The sequence below is a fragment of the Anolis carolinensis genome, chromosome 6, assembly GCF_035594765.1.
Source record: "Anolis carolinensis isolate JA03-04 chromosome 6, rAnoCar3.1.pri, whole genome shotgun sequence".
NCBI classification, from domain to species: Eukaryota; Metazoa; Chordata; class Lepidosauria; order Squamata; family Dactyloidae; genus Anolis; species Anolis carolinensis.
The window spans coordinates 92339317-92362358 of NC_085846.1; the positions used below are offsets into that span (position 1 = coordinate 92339317).

The window sequence follows — 23042 nt, forward strand, 5'->3', positions numbered from 1 at the left end:
TGTTATTTTGACCAAAATGGAAGATTACATAAGAACCCATGGTCCCCTTCAAAGTCTCAGTGTTATATGTAATGAATAATGTATTTTTTAAAATTTAGTAATCACATATTTCTCTCTTGAGCCCAATCAGTACATGCATTTACTTAATGAATGGATAATTTGATAAATTCAGTTTCATAGTTGTTAAGATATAAGGAACCGAAAATGCATGTTATGAAAGATTCATTGAAAGTGATAATCTAATTGTACTGATAGTTTTGAATGCTAAATTGCCAAGTGACAGCAGCTTTTGTTTTAGAAGCCAATTCATGCTTTCCTTCCTTCCTTCCTTCCTTCCTTCCTTCCTTCCATCCATCCATCCATCCATCCATCCATCCATCCATCCATCCATCCATCCTTCTTTAGGATGAGAAAGTTATTACTTCAAAATATATGAAGACTCTATATCTGAGTGTTTTTTAAAAAGTTTTCAGACCACAGCTCACTAGACAACAATTTCCGACCCCATCTACATTGCCATATAATTCAGTTTGAGAATGCAGATTAACTTCATTGAACTGAATTATATGGCAGTGTAGACTCATATAATCCTGTTCAGTGTGTTTCACTCTGCATTATATGAGTCTACACTGACTATTATAATGCAGTACAAACTGGATTATATGGCAGTGTAGAAAGGACCTAAGAGGTCTCACAGCCAATACTGAGTATTTCCTGTTTGGGAAATAGGGATTCAAAAATTATGTACCAAGGCTTACAATCTAAATAAGACACAACACCCAAGGAAAAAGGAATGGCATTGTGGGAAGAGAATGAATCAAATAGATACTGTCCCTTCTTCTCTTCATAGCCAGGGCAGTGACGGTTGCCTTTCATCTGCTTCTAGGACTAGACATAATGGTGCTGTGCCTGAGGTAGGCTTTTCTCTCCCTGAGGCCAGGCAATGACAGTTTTATAATGGAGGGAAGACTTTTTATCTGCTTCTGGGCCTAGGTATCAGGGACTCATACCTATTCTTCTTTCCTGCTATGACCAGGGCAGTTGCAGTCCCTCTCTCCAGGGCCCTAAATGGTTAAACCAGGGAGCTGAAAGAACCATGAAATATATTTATGACCATGGATTATTATAAATTATTATAAATCTTTCATCCATATAAAACCCTCCTTTTGTCATGCTTTTCTATGTTTGTGTTTAACAAATTAAGGCTGAGTATATGACTTGGAAGTAAATCCTATTGGAATTAGTAGGACTTGCTCCTGAGTAAACATTTTTCAGTCTATAAGGTGATACAAGCCATTCCTTCTATTTATTAAAATTTCCAAAAATCCAAATTGAGCCTCTGTCAAACTTGATGGATGGAATCCAAATTCACAAGGAAGTGTCATTGCTTCTACTGTCATTGTGAAGTGCTAAATTGTTCAATTTTACTGGCTACATATACATAGACAGGTTTGGGGTATATATAAAAAGGAGAAACATTTGTATATTTATGTATTTAATGTCACCTTTTGGACATAACAGGAATATTGTTTTCCAATGTTCTTTTCCCCAGAAACTATAGGTTGAGTATCCCTTATGTAGAATTCTGAAATCCAAAATACCCCAAAATCCAAAAATGTCTACATGGGTGCCCGAGATAATGACATTTTTGCTTTCTAATGGTTCAATATAACCAAACCTTGTTTTATGCACAAAATTTTTAAAATATTGTCTATGAAATTACCTTTAGGCTATGTGTATATGGTGTATATGAAACCTACATGGATTTTATCTTTTGATTTGTGTTCTATTTCCAAGATATCTGAGTATATATGTATTCTAATATACAAATATCCCAAAATCTGGGGGGCCAAATCCAAAATATGGAACACTTCTGATTCAAAGCATTTTGGATAAGGGATACTAAACCTGTATCATTTATGGATATGTTACACTGTTTTAAATAAGTCTAACTTGTTTCATTTTGTGCCTCTTTTTTCTACTGCTTTTCAGTGTTCACAATCCTTTCAAAGGTTCAGTCTGATCGGAATGTATATCCTTCTGCTGGCGTTCTCTTTGTTCATGTTTTGGAGAGGGAGTATTTTAAAGGGGAATTTCCTCCTTATCCAAAGCCTGGTAAGAAATACTTCCATTATTAAAAATACATGAACAAGATATAGTAAAGGTAAAGGTTTGGAGTTCGACTCTGGGGGGTGGTTCTCATTTCCATTTCTAAGCCAAAGAGTCCTATTTCATTTGGCTGGCATGACTGCATGGAGTGCCATTACTTTCCTTCCTAAACGGTACCTATTGATCTACTCACATTTGCATGATTTTGAACTGCTAGATTGGCAGAAACTGGGGCTAACAACGGGAGCTCGCCCGTTATACAATTCAGATTAATTTTGCAATGTAATTCTGACTGGCAATAAACATGGTAATTTTATTCATTATTGTTTGTTGCTGTTTCTACTATTATTATTATCACTCCAGAGCAAATTTCACTAAATTTCCCTGCATGCCTGCTTACTAACGGAGGTATAGTTCTAATTAAAGATGAAACCCTAATTTATTATTTTAAAGTTTTGTTTCTTCCCTTCAAACATCTCCCCTCTTTCTCTACTTCATGTGCATTGTTTTAAAATGTGGACTTACTTCTGCAGAGGTAAAACTTTTTATCAGTTTTAACATTTAATATGCCATATAGCTCTCTGTAGAGCATCACACCAAAGCCTTACTGAACAACTCACTTGTATTTAATAGGTTTTACTAGGCACTGATTTTTGCAAAAGTTTACGCAATTGTGTTTCAGGACTCCTACTGATCACTGTTACTCATTACATTTTTATAGATACTGTACTACTGTTGGTTGAAATTATCCCGAAATCACGCCTTTTTAATTTTGTTTATTTGTGTGTGTATTTCTGATTTATGGCAGCTTTAAAGTGAAACTATTGTAGTGGTGAGATTTGTTCAGAAGAGGGATTGCCTTTGCCTCCATCTGAGGCTGAGAGAATGTAACTTGCCTAAGGTCTTTGAGTGGATTTCCTGGCTGAATTAGGATTCAGAATCTGCTCTCAAAAGTCTAACGCTCAAACCACTAAACAGTGCTAGCTTTCTTATCATTTTTACTTATTGTACATAAATTCAGATTTATTGTAATATTGTATTATTAATAGTAGCAACTAACACATTGCTTCTGTTGTTATTGATATTGCATTGTGATTAGGGAAGGAAAGAATACTAAAATATTTTAAATGGTTTGAAAAAACGTATTTTTTTTTAAACTAATGAGAAGAAACCTGGAGTGTCAAAAATCTTCACAGTTCAGAATTCTCACTTTTTTGTACAAAACAATATTTTATATACAGGGAGCTCAGTGTTGATGTTTTCTGCATAGCAAGTGCTGTTTTCAGTGCAAAAGTGCCTCATTTGAATTTTGTGCAGAACAAGTCTTAAAATTCAAATTGTCTTTGAAAATGGCTCAAACTTTCTCCAATTGGAAAGAACATTCATTTTTCAAGAACAAAATCAGTGAAGAAGTACATAACCAATCAAAATAAAGTGCTTTTGATATGTTTAAACTGTATTTTACATCAAATGTCCTATTTATCTAGGCGAGCTAAACAACGATCCTATAACATTTAACACAAACCTCATGGGTTACCCTGATAGACCTGGTTGGTTACGATATATTCAAAGAACACCATATAGTGATGGAGTTTTATATGGATCACCGACTATAGAAAGTGTGGGCAAACCAACCATAATTGAGGTATGTTCTCTTCAGAATATTTATTTTTAGCAGACAGTTTGACACAAACATGTTGCTGTAGAGGTTTGTGTGCTGTGGGATGATATATGAGTACTACCTGCTGTAGCACTGATAATGAGAAAAACACAATTAGTTTTTGGAAATAAAGTAGTTCAAACAACTCTACCAAATACTTCCATGTTATTATCTTGTTGGCATTCCATATTTCTGAGTTAAACAGATACTTGTGACCTGTAATGCCTAATGAATGAATGGATTTAAAAGTGCCTCACCAAGTCAGCTGCCAGAATTTTAGGACTTTGCAATGACACTATCTCATTCTTGAATCTTATTTCCTATCCATCAAAATGAGTTTGACTACAGTTCCCATTATCCCCCGCCAACATGACCACAGCTCTTTTGATTTGCCTTTCTACCATTCTGTCTAGTAAATTAGCGCATTTTATGCTGGTTTGATGATTTAGAACTTGTCTACATTAGCCAAAAACCTCAGACTCACCTTGAATCGAAGACTAACAGTCTTCAGGGTGCGCAGCTACTTCTGAGCAAAGTCAGAATGACTGATACCTAGCTGTGTAAATGACAGCCCCGGGTTTGGATTTGGCTCCAGATTCAGCTAATCTGCGAGGTATGGATGTGCCCTCTGCCCCATATGTTAGTCATGAAAAACCTGTCTCAATAGTGAGTCAGTCTCAGTTAGTGATGTCAACCTGCATTAACCTGACTCAGTTAGTGATGCCAAACTGCATTTATTCTACAGTGTAGACGCACCATAGAAGAGCAATTTCATCAGGCTTTCTGTAATTTCTTTACCAACAGATCATTATGAGAATTGTAACTTTAAGAAGTGATTACTGGATTTACTTTTCCCTCCTTGCTCTCTATCCCTTTTTTTCTTTTATGTCACATGTTTTAGATTGTAAGATTGGGGAGATAGACTATCTTTATAAGCTGCTCGCCTTTTCATCTGAAATTTTTAACTATTGGAAATAAACAGATGTATGCCTAGATCATTTTTCATGCTCATGCAGATCTGTTGATCACTGTCAGAAACTCAGTAACAAGTTGTTGTTTTGTTTTATTAGATCACTGCATACAACAGGCGTACCTTTGAGACTGCAAGACATAATTTGGTTATTAATATAATGTCAGCAGAAGGTATGTCCAGGTGAACTTGCTCGGCTTTATTTTTAAATTATAAAGCTGATAAATAATGCCATGTATTTAATTTTGTTGTTGTTGTTGTTGTTGTTGTTGTTGTTGTTGTTGTTGTTGTTGTTGTTGTGTGCCTTCAAGACATTTTTTATTTATGACAGTCCTAAGGTGAACTTGCATGGTTTTTGTTACAGAATTTGTTCAGAGGGAGTTTGCCTTTGGCTTCCTCAGATAGTATTTTTTTGCCCAAGGTCACCCAGCGGGTTTCCATGTTAAAGCAGGGATTCAAACCCATCTCTCCCAATGTCCTAGTTCAACGTTCAAACCAATATACTACATTACCATAACATAATTAAATGCACAGTATATTTTGTGAAGGAAAAGATGCTACTTGTTAATTTCCAAATTTTTGGCTATTTCTAAGCCACCAGTGTTAAGAGGACTTCATCCTCATAAAATTGTTTGGAAATGTTAAGATTTGCCACAATAGCTTGCATAAGGAAACTCTGCCTCGCCCATTAATTTAAACTGCAGGGAGTGCCGATCCTTGGATTATGAGCCTCGGGATACATCATGTGTTTAGAAATAACTTCAAAGCAACTCTGAAAGCTTTGAGAATCTGCTTTTCTAGATTCCAACTTTCAGAGTTTCCCAGTCATTATGAACTTATAATAGCTCTTAAGCCTGGCAACTCCCTAGCATTTACATTTGCTTTAAAATAATATTTAATCATGGAAGTATTCAGTAGCTCAGTTCCCCCTTTCACTTCCTGGATTGATCCTAAACTTTGGGGCAAATTGTGGTATTCCTCCAATTCAGAATGTTGAAAATGGGGTTTCTAATAGTGTCTTGAAAGCGAACTGTGATCTCTATAAATTAGAAAGCGAAAAAGGAAAATTATGTGCAGAAAGTGGCGAAAAGCCTTGCAAGTTTGAAGCTGAGATACAACCAGTCAAACTATGGAGACTTGGGGCGCTTCCAGACAACACTAGAATGCGTGTTTAAAATTTGGGGTAAAAAATCATTGTACCTGAGAGCAGATCCACACAAAGATATTTCAGTCCTGGGCTATGTTCACCTGCCGTCCTCACATCTTTCTTTGAACCGGATCAAGGTGTAGGGTGGACAGGAGACCTCCAGCAAAAGTAGTTATGTTTTTTAATTCACTCTGTTATGCGCTGGACCTCATATGCGCAGATGTGAATATCTTAATGTAAACACAAGCAGATTTCTTATCTCTTCACCCTATTATTAATTCAAAGTCTGTTTAATTTTATAGAGATTAAAAGAAAGAGTTTCAGAGAGTTCTAATTGCTTTCCACTTCTGCTTCCCTTGAGCCATCTGTGTGCCTGTGGCTCTATGTTTTGACAGCCCGGTGAGCTGATCAGTTGTTTTGGGCTTTTAAAAAGCACACATGCATTTAAGCAGTCCACATGGGGGAGGGAAAGAAAGCACGTGTTTTGCATGACTGCAGGGATATATGGTCATGTGAAGGTGTGCATTTTTTCGGACGGAATTGGGTTTTAAGTGCATCTTTTTAACATGTGCTTTTCAGCTGTTAACCCGATTCTACCTGCACTTTGGCTAAATGTTGTTTAGCCACCCCCACCCTTTTAACCCAGTTACTTCCAGGTTTTTAGCCATTCATAGAAGGGCCCCCACTTGTGATGTAGAGCTTTCCATCTTGTAACCATGGTTAAGACTGAATTTCTTTTCCCAGCCATAAATTCATTAATAAAGGGTCCTGGACTTTTCATTATCACATTTCTAAAGGTATGTTTCCAATTGCATATTCTAGCTTGTTGGGAAATTTAACAAGAATCTAAGGCACAACTAATTTTCTCTTTGCAATCAGATTTTCCTTTACCATATAAAGCAGAATTCTTCATTAAAAACATGAATGTAGAGGAAATGCTGGCAAGTGAGGTCCTTGGAGACTTCCTTGGAGCTGTGAAAAATGTTTGGCAACCAGAGCGCCTGAACGCCATAAACATAACTTCGGCATTGGATAGGGGAGGCAGAGTCCCACTTCCTATTAATAATATGAAAGAAGGGTAAGTAAGCAATCGCTGTTGATTAAATAGCAGATGTTACTAAACTGGATTCCGATTTAGGGTTTATCCAGAAAGGGAAAGAAACATTCCAGTTCTTTTGTTTTGGTATCTATAAATTTGTGTTTTTTACATCCAAACTCTTCCTTGAAGTATCCCAGATTTCTCTCACCTCTTATGTTCTTTATCCCCTCCCTTCATCCCAATCATGAACCGCATCTAGGTTCAGGCAATATTTCTGAAATTGACTTTCACCAATTTCCATTGAGCCTTTTTTAATTATTTAGGCAATATACTGTAGTCAAATTGCTAAAGTTCTTACACTAATTAAGGTTATTTCATTTTATTGCTAGCATTTCTCTTTTCGTTGCTTGATTTCTGTTGATTTTGGTTAGGAGTTTTCTTCCCTAGTTTCAGTATAGTGCAAACAGATAGCAATGGAGATACAGATTTTACTTTGGGAAATGGTGGTCTATTTGAAACTAAGCTGGAGAATGGAATTGAAAAGTCCTTGGTAAGGATGGGAATTCCCTGGGACTACTTTGCAATGGGGAAAACGTTCTGTAGATCACCAGAATAAAATCAGTTTATACAAGAGCAAAATGTGGCGCTTTCAGATACTTTTTATCTTCAGAAGGTCAAAATCATGCTTAGAGCCGACTCATTTAGTATCAGTCGACTCATAAGACACAACTAATTTAACATCCACTAATTCTCATGGGTTTAATCTAAATATTCCTGTATTTGGCACTAATTAGGTTTTATTGATATTATTATTTTTTTAAAAAGATGTCTTGAAAGGTGCTGTTAGCAAAGATTAACAGATAATATGAACCATAGATTGTATTTGGCTTCCAGCTTTTATATGCCTGTTTTTTTAATAAAACATCATTGTAGACAATAATTTTATGCCATGCTTCTGAGAATGAGTTGGAAAGCAGAAACAATGAAGAAGTAAACACAGAAGAAAATATTTAGGTCCATCCCATTGATCAAAGATTTATCAATAACTGTTCAAAAACGTTCTTGTCTGCAGGGTCTATGTTATGGTTGGTGCAGATGTTACTTTTTCTTCCTGCTTACGAGAATTTGAAAATCCACAAAATCAGCTAAGATGTAGTCAAGAAATGGAGCCTGTCATAACCTGTGATAAAAAGTTTCGGAGTCAGTTCCAAATAGACTGGTGTAAAATCTATTTGGTGAGTTACTGGTTGACTTCACTGTGCAGCATTCATAGCTATTTTCAGAATAAAATTATGGAGGATAAATTATGCAAATACATTAATAATTTATTAGTAACACAGGAAATCTCATACTGAGTCAGATCCTCAGTCCATGTAGCCTAGTGGTATCAATGTCTTTCTGGACTTTTTTTCCCCCCTGCTCCTCTATCGGAAGATGCCAAGTATTTTCTTCTGGTTCCCTATTGGGAACCTGATCTTGCTTAGCTTCTGAAATTAGTTGAAATCAAGGCAGTTAAAGCTGTGCAATAGATGAATTGATTGATTTGGAAGATGGTGGGCTCTTCAATTGAGGTCTTTAAAAATAACTTGAATGGTCATCAGTCTGGATTGCTTTAGTTGTATATTCCTGCATGTCAGAAGGAAGGATTCAGTAACTCTGGAAGTTCTTTCCAACTCTATAACTCCCTGATTCTAAGAATGTTCAGGATGATAGGAGGAACCTGTTATATGAGCTCCATTGGTTAAGGAAATGAGCTAAACTTTTTCATTTGTGATTTTATTAATGTTTTAACTTTGGTAATTATGTTTTAATTTTATAATATATGGTTTATATGCTGTAAGCCGCCTTGGGTCCGATTGCGAAAAATGATGGGGTAGAAATAGCTTAATTAATCAATAAATAAAATAAAATTGTGGTGCACTCAAATTAACCCCCATAGGGAAATTTGGGTGTCCCTATCATTGTGTGGTCTTCAGTGCCTGGTGGAAACCTTTATCTTTGGAGAGTTTACTGGGCAGGCGCAGCAACAGTTTTGTTTTCTCAGCTTTTCTTACTCTGTTTTGATGTTTTGATCATTACTTGGTATTTCTAGCTAATCCTCTATTGGAGTTCCTCTATTGGAAGTCTCATTTGGGAGAGAGATAAAATATAAAATAATTAAATCATCTTGCAGGTTTTAATATCTGAGCGGTGATTGAACCCTGTTCTCCAGAGATGAAGTCCAACACTCAAACTACTACACCCCTCTGTTTCTTCCCTCCGTCATAATATGGAGAATCATCTGTTGAAGCTGCTTCAAAGAAGATTCAGGACAGATAGAAGGAAGCCAAAGCCAAATCTAGATTTTTTTGTGACTTTGGATGGCTTTAAAGGGGAATTAGACAAGATTGTGGAAGTTCAGAACTATCAATAACTGCCCATCATGATAGCCACATTTACCTCAGGTGCCAGAAATAATATGCTTCTTAATGCCAGTTATTGGGAAGCATAAAAAGATGGTGCTGATGGGCTCACATCCTTTATATGAACTTCCAACAGGCATTTGACTGGTCACTGTGAGAACTGTGTGGTACAGAGTATGATTAGCATGCAAAGGATTCCACGTTGAATTTCTGTATTAGCAAGGTAGAATTGTGAAATAGTCTTAACTAAGATTTTATGCAATCTCTAAACTGTTTATCATTATTTAACAACTGGCATTAAGAATGAACACTTACGGTACTAGTTCTTTGGAGCCCTGACATTTGCTCTGAATGCCTTGTTTCCCTCGAGGCAACACAATCCTTAATCTTAGATAATAAATAACCAGTAAAGCAATAACTGGCAGTGCTCAACACATCTTTAATCATGATTATGTGTTGTCTGTCAAAAATTCAGTGCAGGGGATTAATTCTGAACTTTTTTTATCATTTTCATCATTTCTCTGATGCCTGAGGACTAGAATGCTCATGGATTCTAAAGGGCTAATATAGAGATCAAAATTCAAGGTTAATTGCTATAACATTAGTTATAGAATTTTCTGGGATTTTCCCCTCCCTGCAGTTCTGCCCCAGTCCAAGTAGAGTCCATATGTAAATAATTGAATGGAAGAATCAGACGTGATAATGGATACTCCACGTACGATTCCTAACAGCAGCTAGGTTTTTCAGTGCCTCGCTTTCCTCAGATTGTCAGAAATTATGCTGTCCTTGCTGAATAGGTGATTGGGCATGACTGCTTGCTTTTCTGACAGTCATGGATCCATTTCTCTAACATTTTTAAGAAGTAGCAAGTGGTGGCCTCCTCAGTCAAGGGAGTTCAAGTGTCCTTACATTGGTTTCCTTATTATCAAACACGGCAGAGCACTGTAACAATTGCAATGAACTTAGAAAAATCCTTGACAGATGACAGTCTTCAAGATTTATGTTTCATACAGTTGCAAAAGTTTATTTTGTCCTGTCCCAATGGTTCCTTACATGGAAGAACGTTAAAAGCAGATTTTGGTGCAGGAGCTAAACATTAACTGTGTCCAATTTTCTGCTCTTGGCAAACAAAACTCTATTGATTGTAATGAAGTGGATTGATGGCATTATAGAATCATAGAATAATAGAGTTGGAATCGACCACGTGAGCCATCTAGTCCAATCCCCTGCCATGCAGAAAAAGTACAGTCAGCTCTGACAGATAGCCATCTATCCTCCGTTTAAAAGCCTCCCAGGAAGGAGCATCCACCACACTCTGAGGCAGAGTTCCACTGCCAAACAGCTTTCACAGTCAGAAAGTTCTTCCTAAGGTTCAGGTGGAATCTCCTTTCCTGTAATTTGAACCCATTGCTCCAAGTCCTTGTCTCCAGAATGTTCCAAAATGAAAACAAAAGCTATTAACCAAGTGGTTTTCCATTGTATTTATATGTAGCACTAAACTGTATTTTAGAGCTACATGCATGAACAGAAAGGAGCTCCTGTGAAACATGGGAGTTTGCATAGTGCCCACTTCCTTTTCTCATTCTCTTGTGCCTTAGAGGCGTAATCAGCCAAAACTGAGTTTCTTTTTAGCAGATTTATAGCTTGCTTCCCCCCCTCCCCTCAAGCTAACAAAGAACTGTTGCTTAAAATAAGCTCAAGTTTATTAAACAGGGAAGCAAAATGTTTATAGATGGTTTGCTTTTCAACTAACTGGAGCATATTTTAATAATTCCTATATTCAAATTAGCATTATATGGAGACATCATGTTATGTATTTTAAACAGAAGTATTGTTTTTCGTTTTTTTCTGCAGACAAATACTGTGGTACAAAGCCTGCTTAAAAATAAATTGTGCATTAGGGTGTCTAGTGTTTCAGCTTTGCTAAGATAAATGGAGATTGTTTAGCTGTACTGCTTTCTGGCTTTTGATCACTGTTTTAAAAAATTAATGTAACTCTTGTCTTTTTCATGTCAGGTTGATAAAATACAGCATGTTTTTACTTCTCAAGACGTGGTCCATAGAGAAGGCATATTACCAGATATTGGCGAGTACAAGCCCCCCTCTGAAAGTCTGAAAAGCCGGGATTATTATTCTGATTTCCTCATTACATTGGCAATACCGTCTGCGATAGCATTGGTGCTTTTTCTAATACTTGCATATATTATGTGCTGCCGAAGGGAAGGAGTGTGAGTACTTTGAAACCATTGTAAATGATTGTATAATTTTGCAACTTTACAGGCACCTGAGGAATTCAGTAGTTGAGCTTAATTCAGTTTATAAAATCAGGTATAATCATTTCTAAAATATGCAATAAAATTACTCCAATTAGCCAACTTTGAAACTGAACATATTGCTTGATTTATTATGAAACTGCAAAACTGAGGAACCCATCCACAAAAATGACTTAAAAGGTAGTAATTTGAAGTGAAATTACAGGTATCAACATATTTAACAATTAAAATAAACCTTATCAAGATTGTGAACTGAATTTAGGACTATAAAAGCCAAGTGCATAAAACAAAAAGCAGCAAGCAACACAACTTCTTCCGTTTTACATACACATATTCTAGGAACCTTTCAGCCCAGCATCTGTCCTTTTAACCTACATATTCACTTCTCTGTGTATGTGTCTTCCATCTCTATCATCTCTTTATGTGCTTTCACCCATGCCTTCTCATAAACATTGTGGCAAATGCTCCCAGGTTGCATAAATGGTCATGATCCAAGCAAGTTGTATATATGGAGAATCCAAAACCCCTCCAGGAACAGCTGAAGCCTTTGGTTTGCCATAGTTACTCTCATTGCTGAAGAGGCAATCCTCTGTTTAAGTACGGTTTGCCTCTTTGCCTATTGGAGCTTCTTTGACAAATCTCCAAAGATACTGATGCTTTCAGAGATGCACAAAGTTATCAGTTGCATGTATGCACAGCTTCTTGGAATCATGACCGGCTGTAGCAGGGCTAGCATTTCCATATCATGTACTAGTTCCATCAGCAGTTAGATTTAATGTTCCAAATATCAATGCTATTATTTAATTCATAACTTTTGTTTTATTTTTAGGGAAAAGAGAAACATGCAAACACCAGAGTAAGTGTCTTCTTTCCTGTTATTTTCTTCCATCATTTAATTTTCATTTCCCAGTAGCCTGTCATGCTTCATACATGTATACCATCCCCATTTTCCTTAACTTGTTCTTCATCTTTATGATGGCTGCTTTGAAAAAAATGTAGTGAATAGGGTAAAATAAAAAGGGTTTAAAAGTTCATAATAAAACAGATCAGAATCCAAATATAATATTAATTTCAGTGATTTTATTACCTTTAATTCTATGAGGTAAAGGGAAAAAACCACAAGTGGAGTACTTTAAGTGTGACTTGTGTATATAATTATTAACAATCCATAAGAAGTGAATGATAAATCATGAGTCCTCCAGTTGCTTTGACCTTTAACTTCCAGAAGCCCCAGCCTGTATAGGCAATGGCAGACATTGTGGGAGTTGTAGTCCAAAGCACCTATTAGACCAGAAATTGTTTACCCCAACAATAAATGTTACCAAATTCAAAAGTAAACATTTACACTTGATTTTATTGAGTTCCATCTACGTAACAAGAACACTACAGGCTCATACTCTAAAACAGTGGTTTAGGCTTAATTTCTAGTCTCTCAGATACTTTGGACCTCATCTTCTCAGTAGTCTGGGAAATATGACCTCTGAGCAAACATGATCAGTGATTCTGAAAACCGAAGTCCAAAGCATCTAAGGGACTAAAAATTAAACCACAGTTCTAGAGTATGAGCGTGTACTATTTTTGTTATGTAGATGAAACTCCATAGATAAAACTCCACCTGGTGAACCAAGGGTTGAGAATCTGCTCTAGAGCAGAGAGCACAACTAACTTATGTGAGGCTGATGGGTTACACTGTAGTTATCAAGACTTTTCCCCTTAGGGGAACAAATAGAGATGAAGTTATATAAATGATTGTGTATATCCTGTTTGTTTTCTTCTGATAAATAAGTGCTATGGTCCGGTCCATGGACCAGTGGTGGTTCATGACCCCACTGGCTGCTGATTGAAACTGAGAGTGAGGGAAAGAGTCTACCCCTCTCTCTTCGGCCTCATTGTGCTCCGATACGGTTCATCTCCTGAAGTCCTTATTTGAAAGAAAAAGTGGATATTTGCAGTGCAATCAGATCTTGAACGTTTGGCCTTCAGAGGAGAGTGAGGTCTGGCTGTTGCTAATGTGCTTTATGTGGTCTGGCTCTTCTCTAAAAACAATTGTCCCAGCCTTTTCTCTCTCTTTTAAACAATATTGAATCTAGAATGTGTTTTTTTTTATAAAGTTCTTTTGAAACAGGGTTGTCATAATCTGTCAAATTACTTGAAATACTGTGATGTTCTTTTTTACAAGACAAGCAATTCCAGTAAATATGGGGAAAATGTTATTTCCTTTTGATCTAGCATCCAGCTGGTGCACCACAGTGCAATTCAGAAATCCACAAAAGAACTTCGGGAAATGTCTAAACACAGAGAGATAGCATGGCCTCTCTCGACGCTTCCGGTGTTTCACCCGATTACTGGGGAGATTGTGCCGCCTGTTCACCCAGACAGCTATGACAATACTAGCATGCCACTGATGCAGACACAGCAGTAAGTACCAATAAACCTGTCTATAGCCAAGATGCTTTAATTGAGTTTTGTTTTAGACCTGCTGACACCTTTCATTATGCAGATGGCACTGTGAGCCTCATGCTGTAAGATAATTTGGATTCTGCATTTAAGGTATCAAGTTTCTTGTTACACAGTCCTGTAATGCACTTTTGTTAAATGTTAATCATATGCAAACCTCATTAAGAAATTTTAAAATAAAACTGAAATGGTGAAGGGCTCCAGGTCACATTTCATAATAAAAACATATTTAATTGAAAACCATAAACAAGTGGGATCTATCACAAAATGATTTGGTGTAACTCCTAAAACAACTATTTCTGTTAATGGTTCAGATGGCCTTATTCAGATTTGGAAGGGGGAGTTTCTAAAGTTCACTTGCCATATATGGAGTTCATTTCCAAAAAGTACCAAATCCCCCAAAACTGATTTTTTTTTGGCTTGGAATAAAGTATTATGTACAGATCAAAACTATCAAAATCAAATCATTTCAGTACAGGGCTTTTTGCAGTTTATGGCAAAATAATACATGTATGTAAAATTAGTCCAGATAGACTTGGTGGTTTTCTGGAAACAAACTCCACATGCTGCTCAGTCGTTTAGTCATCTCCGACTCTTCGTGACCTCATGGACCAGTCCACGCCAGAGCTCCCTGTCGGCCGTCACTGCCCCCAGTTCCTTCAAGGTCAACCCAGTTAAACGCCACATATCATTAACTATTAGCCATAATGGATTAGGCCTTTAGAATTCATGAGTCCATTAGTCCACGTTGGATCAAATCTTTGCAGTTAATGAGTGTTCATTAAGAAGAGACACCTGGCCCGTGGCACTAGCTGAGGTATCATGGCCATATATTGTTGCATGGGATATTGAAACAGATAAACCAGAGCCAGTTAAATATGTTTGCCTGCAGGGGGGAAAAGGGTGGTTTAAAATGACTTGTTTTTAAAAAATGACTGCTTTGAAAATGGTGTGAAATAACTCACTCTAGAACCATTTAGAAATGCTCACAGGAGTTACGGTCAATGATTGGTGCTGAATTTAACATCCACTATTTATGGGAAAATCTGATTTGCCACAAACATCATCAATCTCTGAACCTCCCCTCCCCCAGCCTCATTAAGTTCATTAAGTTTTTCCTTAGCTTTAGCATTCATCTTAGTTTTAGGCCTCATAATTATGAAATGCCAGATGGGATTAGCACATCTAGACCCATCTACTCTGACCACTTAAGTTCAAAGCTAGCTTCAAACTGTGGCAGCCAGACAATCTCCCACAAAAGCATGCAAAAGAAAGCTCTTAATGTGCATCAGTGCTCTCTGATTTGTGTAATCATCATCTGGGCTTCAAATAGGTTCTAACATTTTCTATGTAATCATCTGCATAGTGTAACCACTTTCCTCAATATCGGATTGAAACTGCAATAAATGGTCAATGTAGATGGGACCCAAGCCTTCAGATCAGCCATCTCCTCCACCCATTTTACAGTAAATCCTCCAATTTGAGGATCAGAAAAGAGAACAACACTGCAGTGAAAAGGTAGATAAGTCAACTAATGTGGAGATCATAGGAATAGGTGTTCACCACACCTAATGGCTCTTGGAAGAGATAATAAGGAAGACACGAGTCCATTAGAATCTTATGTTACATGAAAGAGGACATTAATGTGATGGGGAAACTAGAAATCATAGTGATGGCAAAAAAGCTTTTCAAGACCAAAAGGAGCAAAGAGGAGTTCTCCTGGGATTGGTCATGTAATGCTTTGCTTGGTGATCGCAGCAAACACTTGGACGTCTCCTTTGCCACATACCGAGCACTTGACTTTATACTCACACGAGAAAAGGCATCCACTTGCAGAAACAAAGGAGCATTTTTTGCTGGCCATCTAAAGTATTCATGTGTTGGCAGTGGGCAACTGCAGTCTTGATAGGAAATAATGAGAGATGTGTTCCGGTGGTGAGAAAGAACTATAATTTAGCTTGCCAAGTATTTTATATACTGTTCTTAATAGAGCATGGGGCAAAAATGTTTCTAAGAATTCATCTGATCTTCATTCTTGCTTGCTGAGTCATACGGCCATGGTAAGCGTGGTAAATTGAGAGCAGCTTGGGCTAGACTGAAATTGGCATGTGATTTGCTGAAGAAACAGTATAGGAAAGGTTCTCTGTAGGCAACCGAAAAGACAAAAACTTGATGCCATTCTGTGATTCTAAACTCCCCCTGGTGGATGCCCAGAAACATTAAGTTACCAGCATATCAGAATCAGAAATGAATTGATAAATTACATTATAATTTTAGTGGTTGGTATTAATTATATCCTTCACCACCACATCTTTGTGGAGCTTTGAAAGGGGAATCTATTCTTAAGATAATCAATTTGTTTTCATTTATTCTGAACTGCTATCCTTGACTTCTTTATCTTCAGTTACGGAAGGCATTATTACTGTTCTGTTTTGGACTGACTCCAGACTAGGTAAACTGAACATAGATTTTTATTAAAACTGGTAATTGGAAAAAAAATCTAGAATCTCCATTAGAGCAACAGAAGTAAGATCAATATGCCTTACATATTTAGGCTGTCTCCAATGGCACAAAATATTCTGCCAGCTTTTTAATTTTTCAGAACTCTTACTTAGGCAAGATGGCAAAGCAACCAGGGAGGAGTGGAGAAGCAGGTATTCAGATTATGGAATCTGTGTGTGCAAGTCACAGAGAATACAAGAATAAATGTATAATTCTAGATTGAATCATCAACAGTGCTTTTTTGTTTCTTGTCAGTAATCAACTCAGTATTGTACATAATAAATTCTGATTTGAGCATCTGTAGCATTCTCCCTCTTTTGGGATGTTTCAGTTGGCCTAATAAAGAGATTACATCCATATACATTTTTTTCAAAAGATACTAGGTCCAGATAACTTCCTCTGAATCTGACAAGTGAATCCAGCATCTCTGGAACTTAATGGACTATTCCAGGAATAAAATATCAAGAAATACAGGCATATCCCTTTAAACATTTCTATTCGTCAACTGGTGTTTATAGTGAAGAAACTAACTATAGTTTGATGTCATCATTAAACCTTTTTAGGAAATTGAATTATTTCAGGAAAGTGTTGGTTTTTTAAAATTTATATTTTGTAATAGCATTCATTGACTCATTTATTCACGTAACATATTTTTAACTTATCCTTTATAGAAACCTGCCACATCAGACTCAGATTCCACAGCAGAAAACAGAAGGTGACTTTTGTTTAAAAACTCAAATTATTATTCTCTGTGCACTTGTTCAAAGAGCCTATCTACAAATATTTTCAATTGCAGCCAAGTCAAAAAATTAATAGTTAAAATGAAAATAAATGGCAAGCATGAGATTAATCAGAAGATTGGGTTGTTGTATGTCTTTCGGGCTGTGTGGCCATGTTCCAGAAGCATTCTCTCCTGACGTTTCGCCCACATCTATGGCAGGCATCCTCAGAGGTTGTGAGGTACAACCTCTGTGTGTGTTACCTCACAACCTCTGAGGATGCCTGCCATAGATGTGGGCGAAACGTCAGGAGAGAATGCTTCTGGAACATGGCCACACAGCCCGAAAGACATACAACAACCCTGTGATCCCGGCCATGAAAGCCTTCGACAATCAGAAGATTGTTGAAATGTGCAATAAAACCAACCAAGTCTTCCAAAGCTTGTAAAACAAAAGCATTTTGGTTTTACGAGATTAGAATTCATTTCACAATTGAATGGAGTTGTGTGTAACTGCCAACTTGGTGTAACAGTTGATAGCTCTTATGAAATCTTCCCCAAACCGTAAAGCTATTATCCCCATCTTTTAAGTTCCATGCAACTCCCTTGTTTTCGATGCAACAAACCTAGCAGAGGTAACCCTTTTAAGATTATTCAAATAGAACAGGATTGTACAATTTAGAGAGAAGTGACATGCACTTAGATGTCTTTAAATATTCCTAAGCGGTTTGGTGATTTGCACCTGAACCAACTAAAGAGGGCATTGTATTCAAAATCATTGTTTTTTATTACTGCTTTCGGGGACTGAAGGAGAATTTCGAATGACAACATTCCAAAGATTGGAGGCAAGTATATTAATGCTGCTTGGTTATTGTAAAAAAAGATAGAAACATTCAGTAATTGTAAATATAATTGAATTAATTTACCTTATATACTCCTGTATAAGTCGAGGCATTTTAGTCCAAAATTAACATAAAAAAAACTTGGGTTGACTTAACCATGGGTCCGTGTGAATACTGCACGCCAAATGTCAGTGAAGGTGAAAGGTAAAAGCTTATTAAGGAAAAGAATGAAAGCACCTCTTTGCTCTCTCTGCCATGGCACTGTTTCTGGCCTTTTTAAATGCGTAGGTGGGGAAATGGTGGTGGTGGCCAAGGAAAATTGGCATTGGTGCTTTCTCATCTCTGCAGTATGGCCATCAGCTTATCCATGGGCCATATTAAAATCCACAATTTTGGCCCCAGTACCTGCCCTTGAATTATACAAAAGTATATACAGCACATGTAAATAATAGATTTAGGCAGTGTAATTGTTCATCCAGAAGATTAGGTTTTCTAAGGTTGGTTTATAAATTATCAGTGATATACATTCTAGTGCACCTAAGGATGAAAAAAGCTTGTCTCACATTCTCCTTGGATAACATAAAACTACATTTAGTTGGTTTTTTTATTTTTCTAACACGTCTAAATTGTCATTTACAGGTAAATGGCATTCCTGAGGAAAGAAAACTTACAGAAGCAATCAATTTGTAATTAAATGAAACAGCCAAGATCATATTTTATTTCCTTATCTGCTCCGATGATGCATGAATTTTTCTGATAAAAGTTCGCATGCATGCAGTATTAAATATTCCAGTGTCTGATGGTATAAATTCCATATTATTAAATCTGTATTATTTTGTACTCAACATTTACAACAAATTTGTAAAATCTTAACTTTTATATTTGTGATATTAAAATATTTAAAATAAACCATTCGTTCTTAGATTTTATAGTACCTTGTACAAAGGTGATAAATGCTAACTCCAAAATAATAGCTGAATAATCCTTAGAACATACATTCCTGCAATAGACACATTCATCTTTATACTAATGCTTTCAGGACTCCTCTAACAATACTGCCCTCCAGCACTGCACTGGCAACCAAATGAACCAAATGAATGAGGCCCATTGATGTCTTATGTCAGTTAAGAAAGAAACTCCTACACATGCCTTCTTTTCCCTAACATCAACAGTGCAATACTTAATGAGCTTGTAGAAATTTGGGGTTTTTTAATTTGCATATAATGTTGATTCATTTAATTACCCATGGCTTTTTTAATCCCTCTTCAAAGATTACATTTTTATTTTTGAAAAGCCCTTGGTCTGTCAACATTTACATTTTATTGTGCAAAACCTCAAATGAGAATAATTTTGATCACTGATGTCTATGTATTCCTGTTCATTTTTAAAACATAAGAAACTTTTTGTGACATGAGTTTTTATAAGCAATTTATTGTTCAGATGCAGTTGTTAAATTAACTGTTAAAATCTTTCCTATTGGCTAAGCTACAACTCAGTTTCGGTAGAGGATAGTAACTGGAATAAACAGCCAACAGCCAGAATTTGTTCAACTGAAGTAAGCAATTTGAGGATCTGCAGATATATTGCAATTCTAAATACATGAAGGCAAACGTGAGTTATTTGTGAAAATGGATTTTTATGGCAGTCAGGAAGAGAGATATCAAGATCCAGTACTAATTTCTGCATAACCCATTTTTAGTATTCTCTGATGATAAGAATACATATAACTTCAAGCATTACAGAACTTTTTAAAAAAAGGAAACTTCTGTTTAAATAATGCTCTTTTCAGTACAAAAACAAAGCACCCACAGCACATTTATTTAAATTACTTCATATTTTTTCACACAAGTTTAAAAGAAAATATAGACTTTATCCAACATACAGTAATAATAGCAAACAAGTGCAATATTTCAACCATAAAAAACAATCCTTAACCAAATCTGTACAACAGATAAATAAAATATCTACAATACTTGATTTATAAACATAACAAAAAAGCCCACGCTTCACAAAAGTTTTCTTGCCCGGTAATGTTATGAATGTCATTTGTACATGTGGCCCATGACTTTCCAACCATAACTATAGTGCTCAGCTAAACTGAAATGAAATATACAAATCAAATGCTTCTATTAGTGGCAAAGGGCAACTTTTGACACCAGTGAAAATGAACAGGCAAATGACAAAACAGAATTTACACATTGCCGTTCGTTAATGTAATAGAACAAGGTTCAACTCAAGCATCAAATGAAAGCAAATATCTATTATTCTTCAGTGGAATTTCCCCTGCATGATTATCATTGTCCTGGCATGACAATCCCAAAGTTCTAACTTAGGGATACACAATAAAAAGACTTCCTATAAATTGAAAGGCATTAATACATATATGCGTAGAAAGCAAGACTGTCGATTCATTCTTCAAGTGCTCAAACAGTTTGAAACATAAGCATTACAAGAAAAAGCCTCTTAAGGCCAAGACTGACAGGAGCCTGTACACAAGGTTAGGGAACTTTTAGGCATTCAGATATTTAGGACTACAAATCCCATTGAGTTCTGGCCCTTATCATTTACCATGCTAGATAGTGCTTGTCAGAATTGGAAACCTAGAGGGCCAAAGGTTCCCAACATCTGTCCTAGAGCCAAATAATTCTCTTTTTAAAGAAAACTTTTCCTACAAATAAAACTGCACTTGTTCTCAAGCTGTATTATGAAATTAGTACTGCTGAAAAAATAGTCTGATGGTTCTTCGGTGCCAACTTTTATAAAGAAAAATGCACAAAATGTGCACATCCATATACTGTTTGGAATTGAGATCCATAGATTTCAATATAGGACACTGTATAGTTTCAACTCTAAATACAACGTACCATGTGAAGAAATTAAATGACACTCTCTAGTCTGAGCTGCTAAGTATTTTTCACACCCACACAGCGTGGTTAGGGAAGAATGGACTGTGAATGGAAATGAAAATAATCCTAAATGTCTATACAGAATTTAAAAATCACTTTAAAAAAAGAAAAAGCTCAATCAAGAATGAAAAGCTCAGTATCTGTAGGCTTATGGAAAACACACTTTAAAAACACGGAGTTCATTTACAGGACTCAAAAAACTGATTTTGTAGAAATTTAGGGGTTCCATCTTTTGAATCATGGTCAATTGTAATATTTTCTTCTCCTGCAATCTAATGCAGGTTTCAAGGATTTTCTTGACCAAAGAAGAAACCAACCTTCTTTTGAATGAAAAAAAAAGAGGTAATAACCCCACATTTTTAGGTACCTGACCTCTTCAATGTAGTCTGCAGGATATAAAATTCTCTAGTCTATATGAAGTTATCATCAGTGGGAAAGGGTTTAATTATAGTCTACATCACTCCTCAGATGTAATTATAGTGGTATGCAGGAAACAGAGGGAGAAGTGATAGAAGAATGGCTGAAGAGCCTTATGTTTCAACAAACATATGACACAAATATTGTAAGGTACAAAGGATAAGATCCAGGGATGTACTTCCATGTCAAACTCCAGCAGAATCAGAACCCCTTTTCTCTTAATGGTGCCCCAAAACTTGTTCCATAAATCCTCTGAGCTCTCTAGAGCAGATCTATAGAAGGCAACATGGGGGTTAAGGGGAAATAACTGACCCTGGCAGAAACAGCAGCAGCCAGCAGAAGTACAGCATTGGAGTCCAGCCAAAGAGATTGCACATGCTGAAAACAGTGAAGAAACCCCACATGGTTTTTTAAAAATTCAAAGTAAGGCTATGCAAACATGTCAGTTATGAAACACACATACACACAACAATTGAAAATGATATTCACTGAAATGCTATGCTAATTTTTGTAAACATGGATGTTGGAGCACTAAATCCAAATGTTAGTTCGAACTAGAGTAGACCCACTAATTGTATGTGTATAAGGGATGTCTTGTCTGCACTACACTCAATGGAGCTCCCTTAATGTATCTACTGTAGTCTGGGACTTGAAGGGTGTCCTAGACATGCATTATTTTAACTAACACACATTAACCAGTAAAACATGTTGCTAACCTTCAGAAATTCCCCAGTTAGTACAGGAAAAATCTGAGCACACATTGTTTAAAAACAAGCTGTAGACATTAAGCCATTTTGTATTGGGTAGAGTGCTGAATTTTTGTAAGTACACTGATTTAAACTGTTTAAAGGAAATTTGGGGGGCTGGATTATTATTTGTTGCAATAAAAGCATTTCCTTTAAAAATACAAATATAATCATTGCAGTTATGCTAGTACTTTTTAACAACCATATAATGCCTCCAGATAAAATCGATGCAACCAACTCTAAATGTCTCTGTCGAGCTAAACCTTTAGAAAGATATGTAAACAGAAATATCACTCCAGGAGAAAAAAAAAGTTGTATTTTTTCCACATGCAGTTTCTTTTTCCTTTATGGGTGTATTTCCCCATGCTAAGTAGTGAAATTTCTACCAATATCAGTAGTCTTCATTTGACTTCTTTCTTGCATTGTCCATACTCTTAAAAGTTGTGTGATGTTTTGTGTAATTCCAGTTGATTTTATTTAGGGCTTTTTTTGGCGCAGGCAGACAAAGGAAGCCCAAGGTGACACTCTAGTGATTTATGAGAAATTATGTTGACTGTTTTTGAATGGATGATAAAAAGAGAAGTCCACAAAAAAATAAACCTACACACAGCAACCTTTTCAGTAGAATCGTATTGTCTTTTGGAACAACAATCTGTGCAAGATCATTTGTTATCTGAGAAATTTCATGTGCCACACAGACAAATATAAAAGTGCTGACGATAATGTTGAGCATGGGATTTCCTGGAATAAGGACCAAAATCCCCTTGGTATCTGCTGCCAGCCAGATGTGGTACTGGCAGATAAAAAGCTGAAAAAAGAAAATAAAGAAGTATTAGGCATGCATCACAGTGTTC

At 36.4% G+C, this 23042-nt stretch overlaps 2 protein-coding genes across 7 annotated transcripts in view; one reads left to right on the forward strand and one right to left on the reverse strand.

The window, feature by feature from the left end:
* Positions 1-21156, forward strand: part of sgce (sarcoglycan epsilon) — a 45096-nt gene extending 23940 nt beyond the window's left edge. For 3 of the 6 annotated variants that reach the window (XM_062983853.1, XM_016994331.2, XM_008112536.3), the window contains 11 exons: positions 1993-2115; positions 3597-3754; positions 4840-4912; positions 6766-6964; positions 7998-8160; positions 11344-11555; positions 12430-12456; positions 13830-14018; positions 17231-17274; positions 18088-18122; positions 18759-21156. In XM_062983853.1, coding sequence (XP_062839923.1) covers positions 3638-3754; positions 4840-4912; positions 6766-6964; positions 7998-8160; positions 11344-11555; positions 12430-12456; positions 13830-14018; positions 17231-17274; positions 18088-18122; positions 18759-18809 — 1110 coding nt within the window. In that variant the 5' untranslated portion in view covers positions 1993-2115; positions 3597-3637 and the 3' untranslated portion in view covers positions 18810-21156. The other 3 variants (XM_016994333.2, XM_016994332.2, XM_016994334.2) reach the window with 3 other exon arrangements.
* The window catches only part of casd1 (CAS1 domain containing 1), a 33236-nt gene continuing 30102 nt past the window's right edge, over positions 19909-23042 (reverse strand). The window contains exon 18 of the mRNA XM_003222114.4: positions 19909-22996. Coding sequence (XP_003222162.4) covers positions 22733-22996 — 264 coding nt within the window. The 3' untranslated portion in view covers positions 19909-22732. The remainder of the gene's footprint in view (positions 22997-23042) is intronic.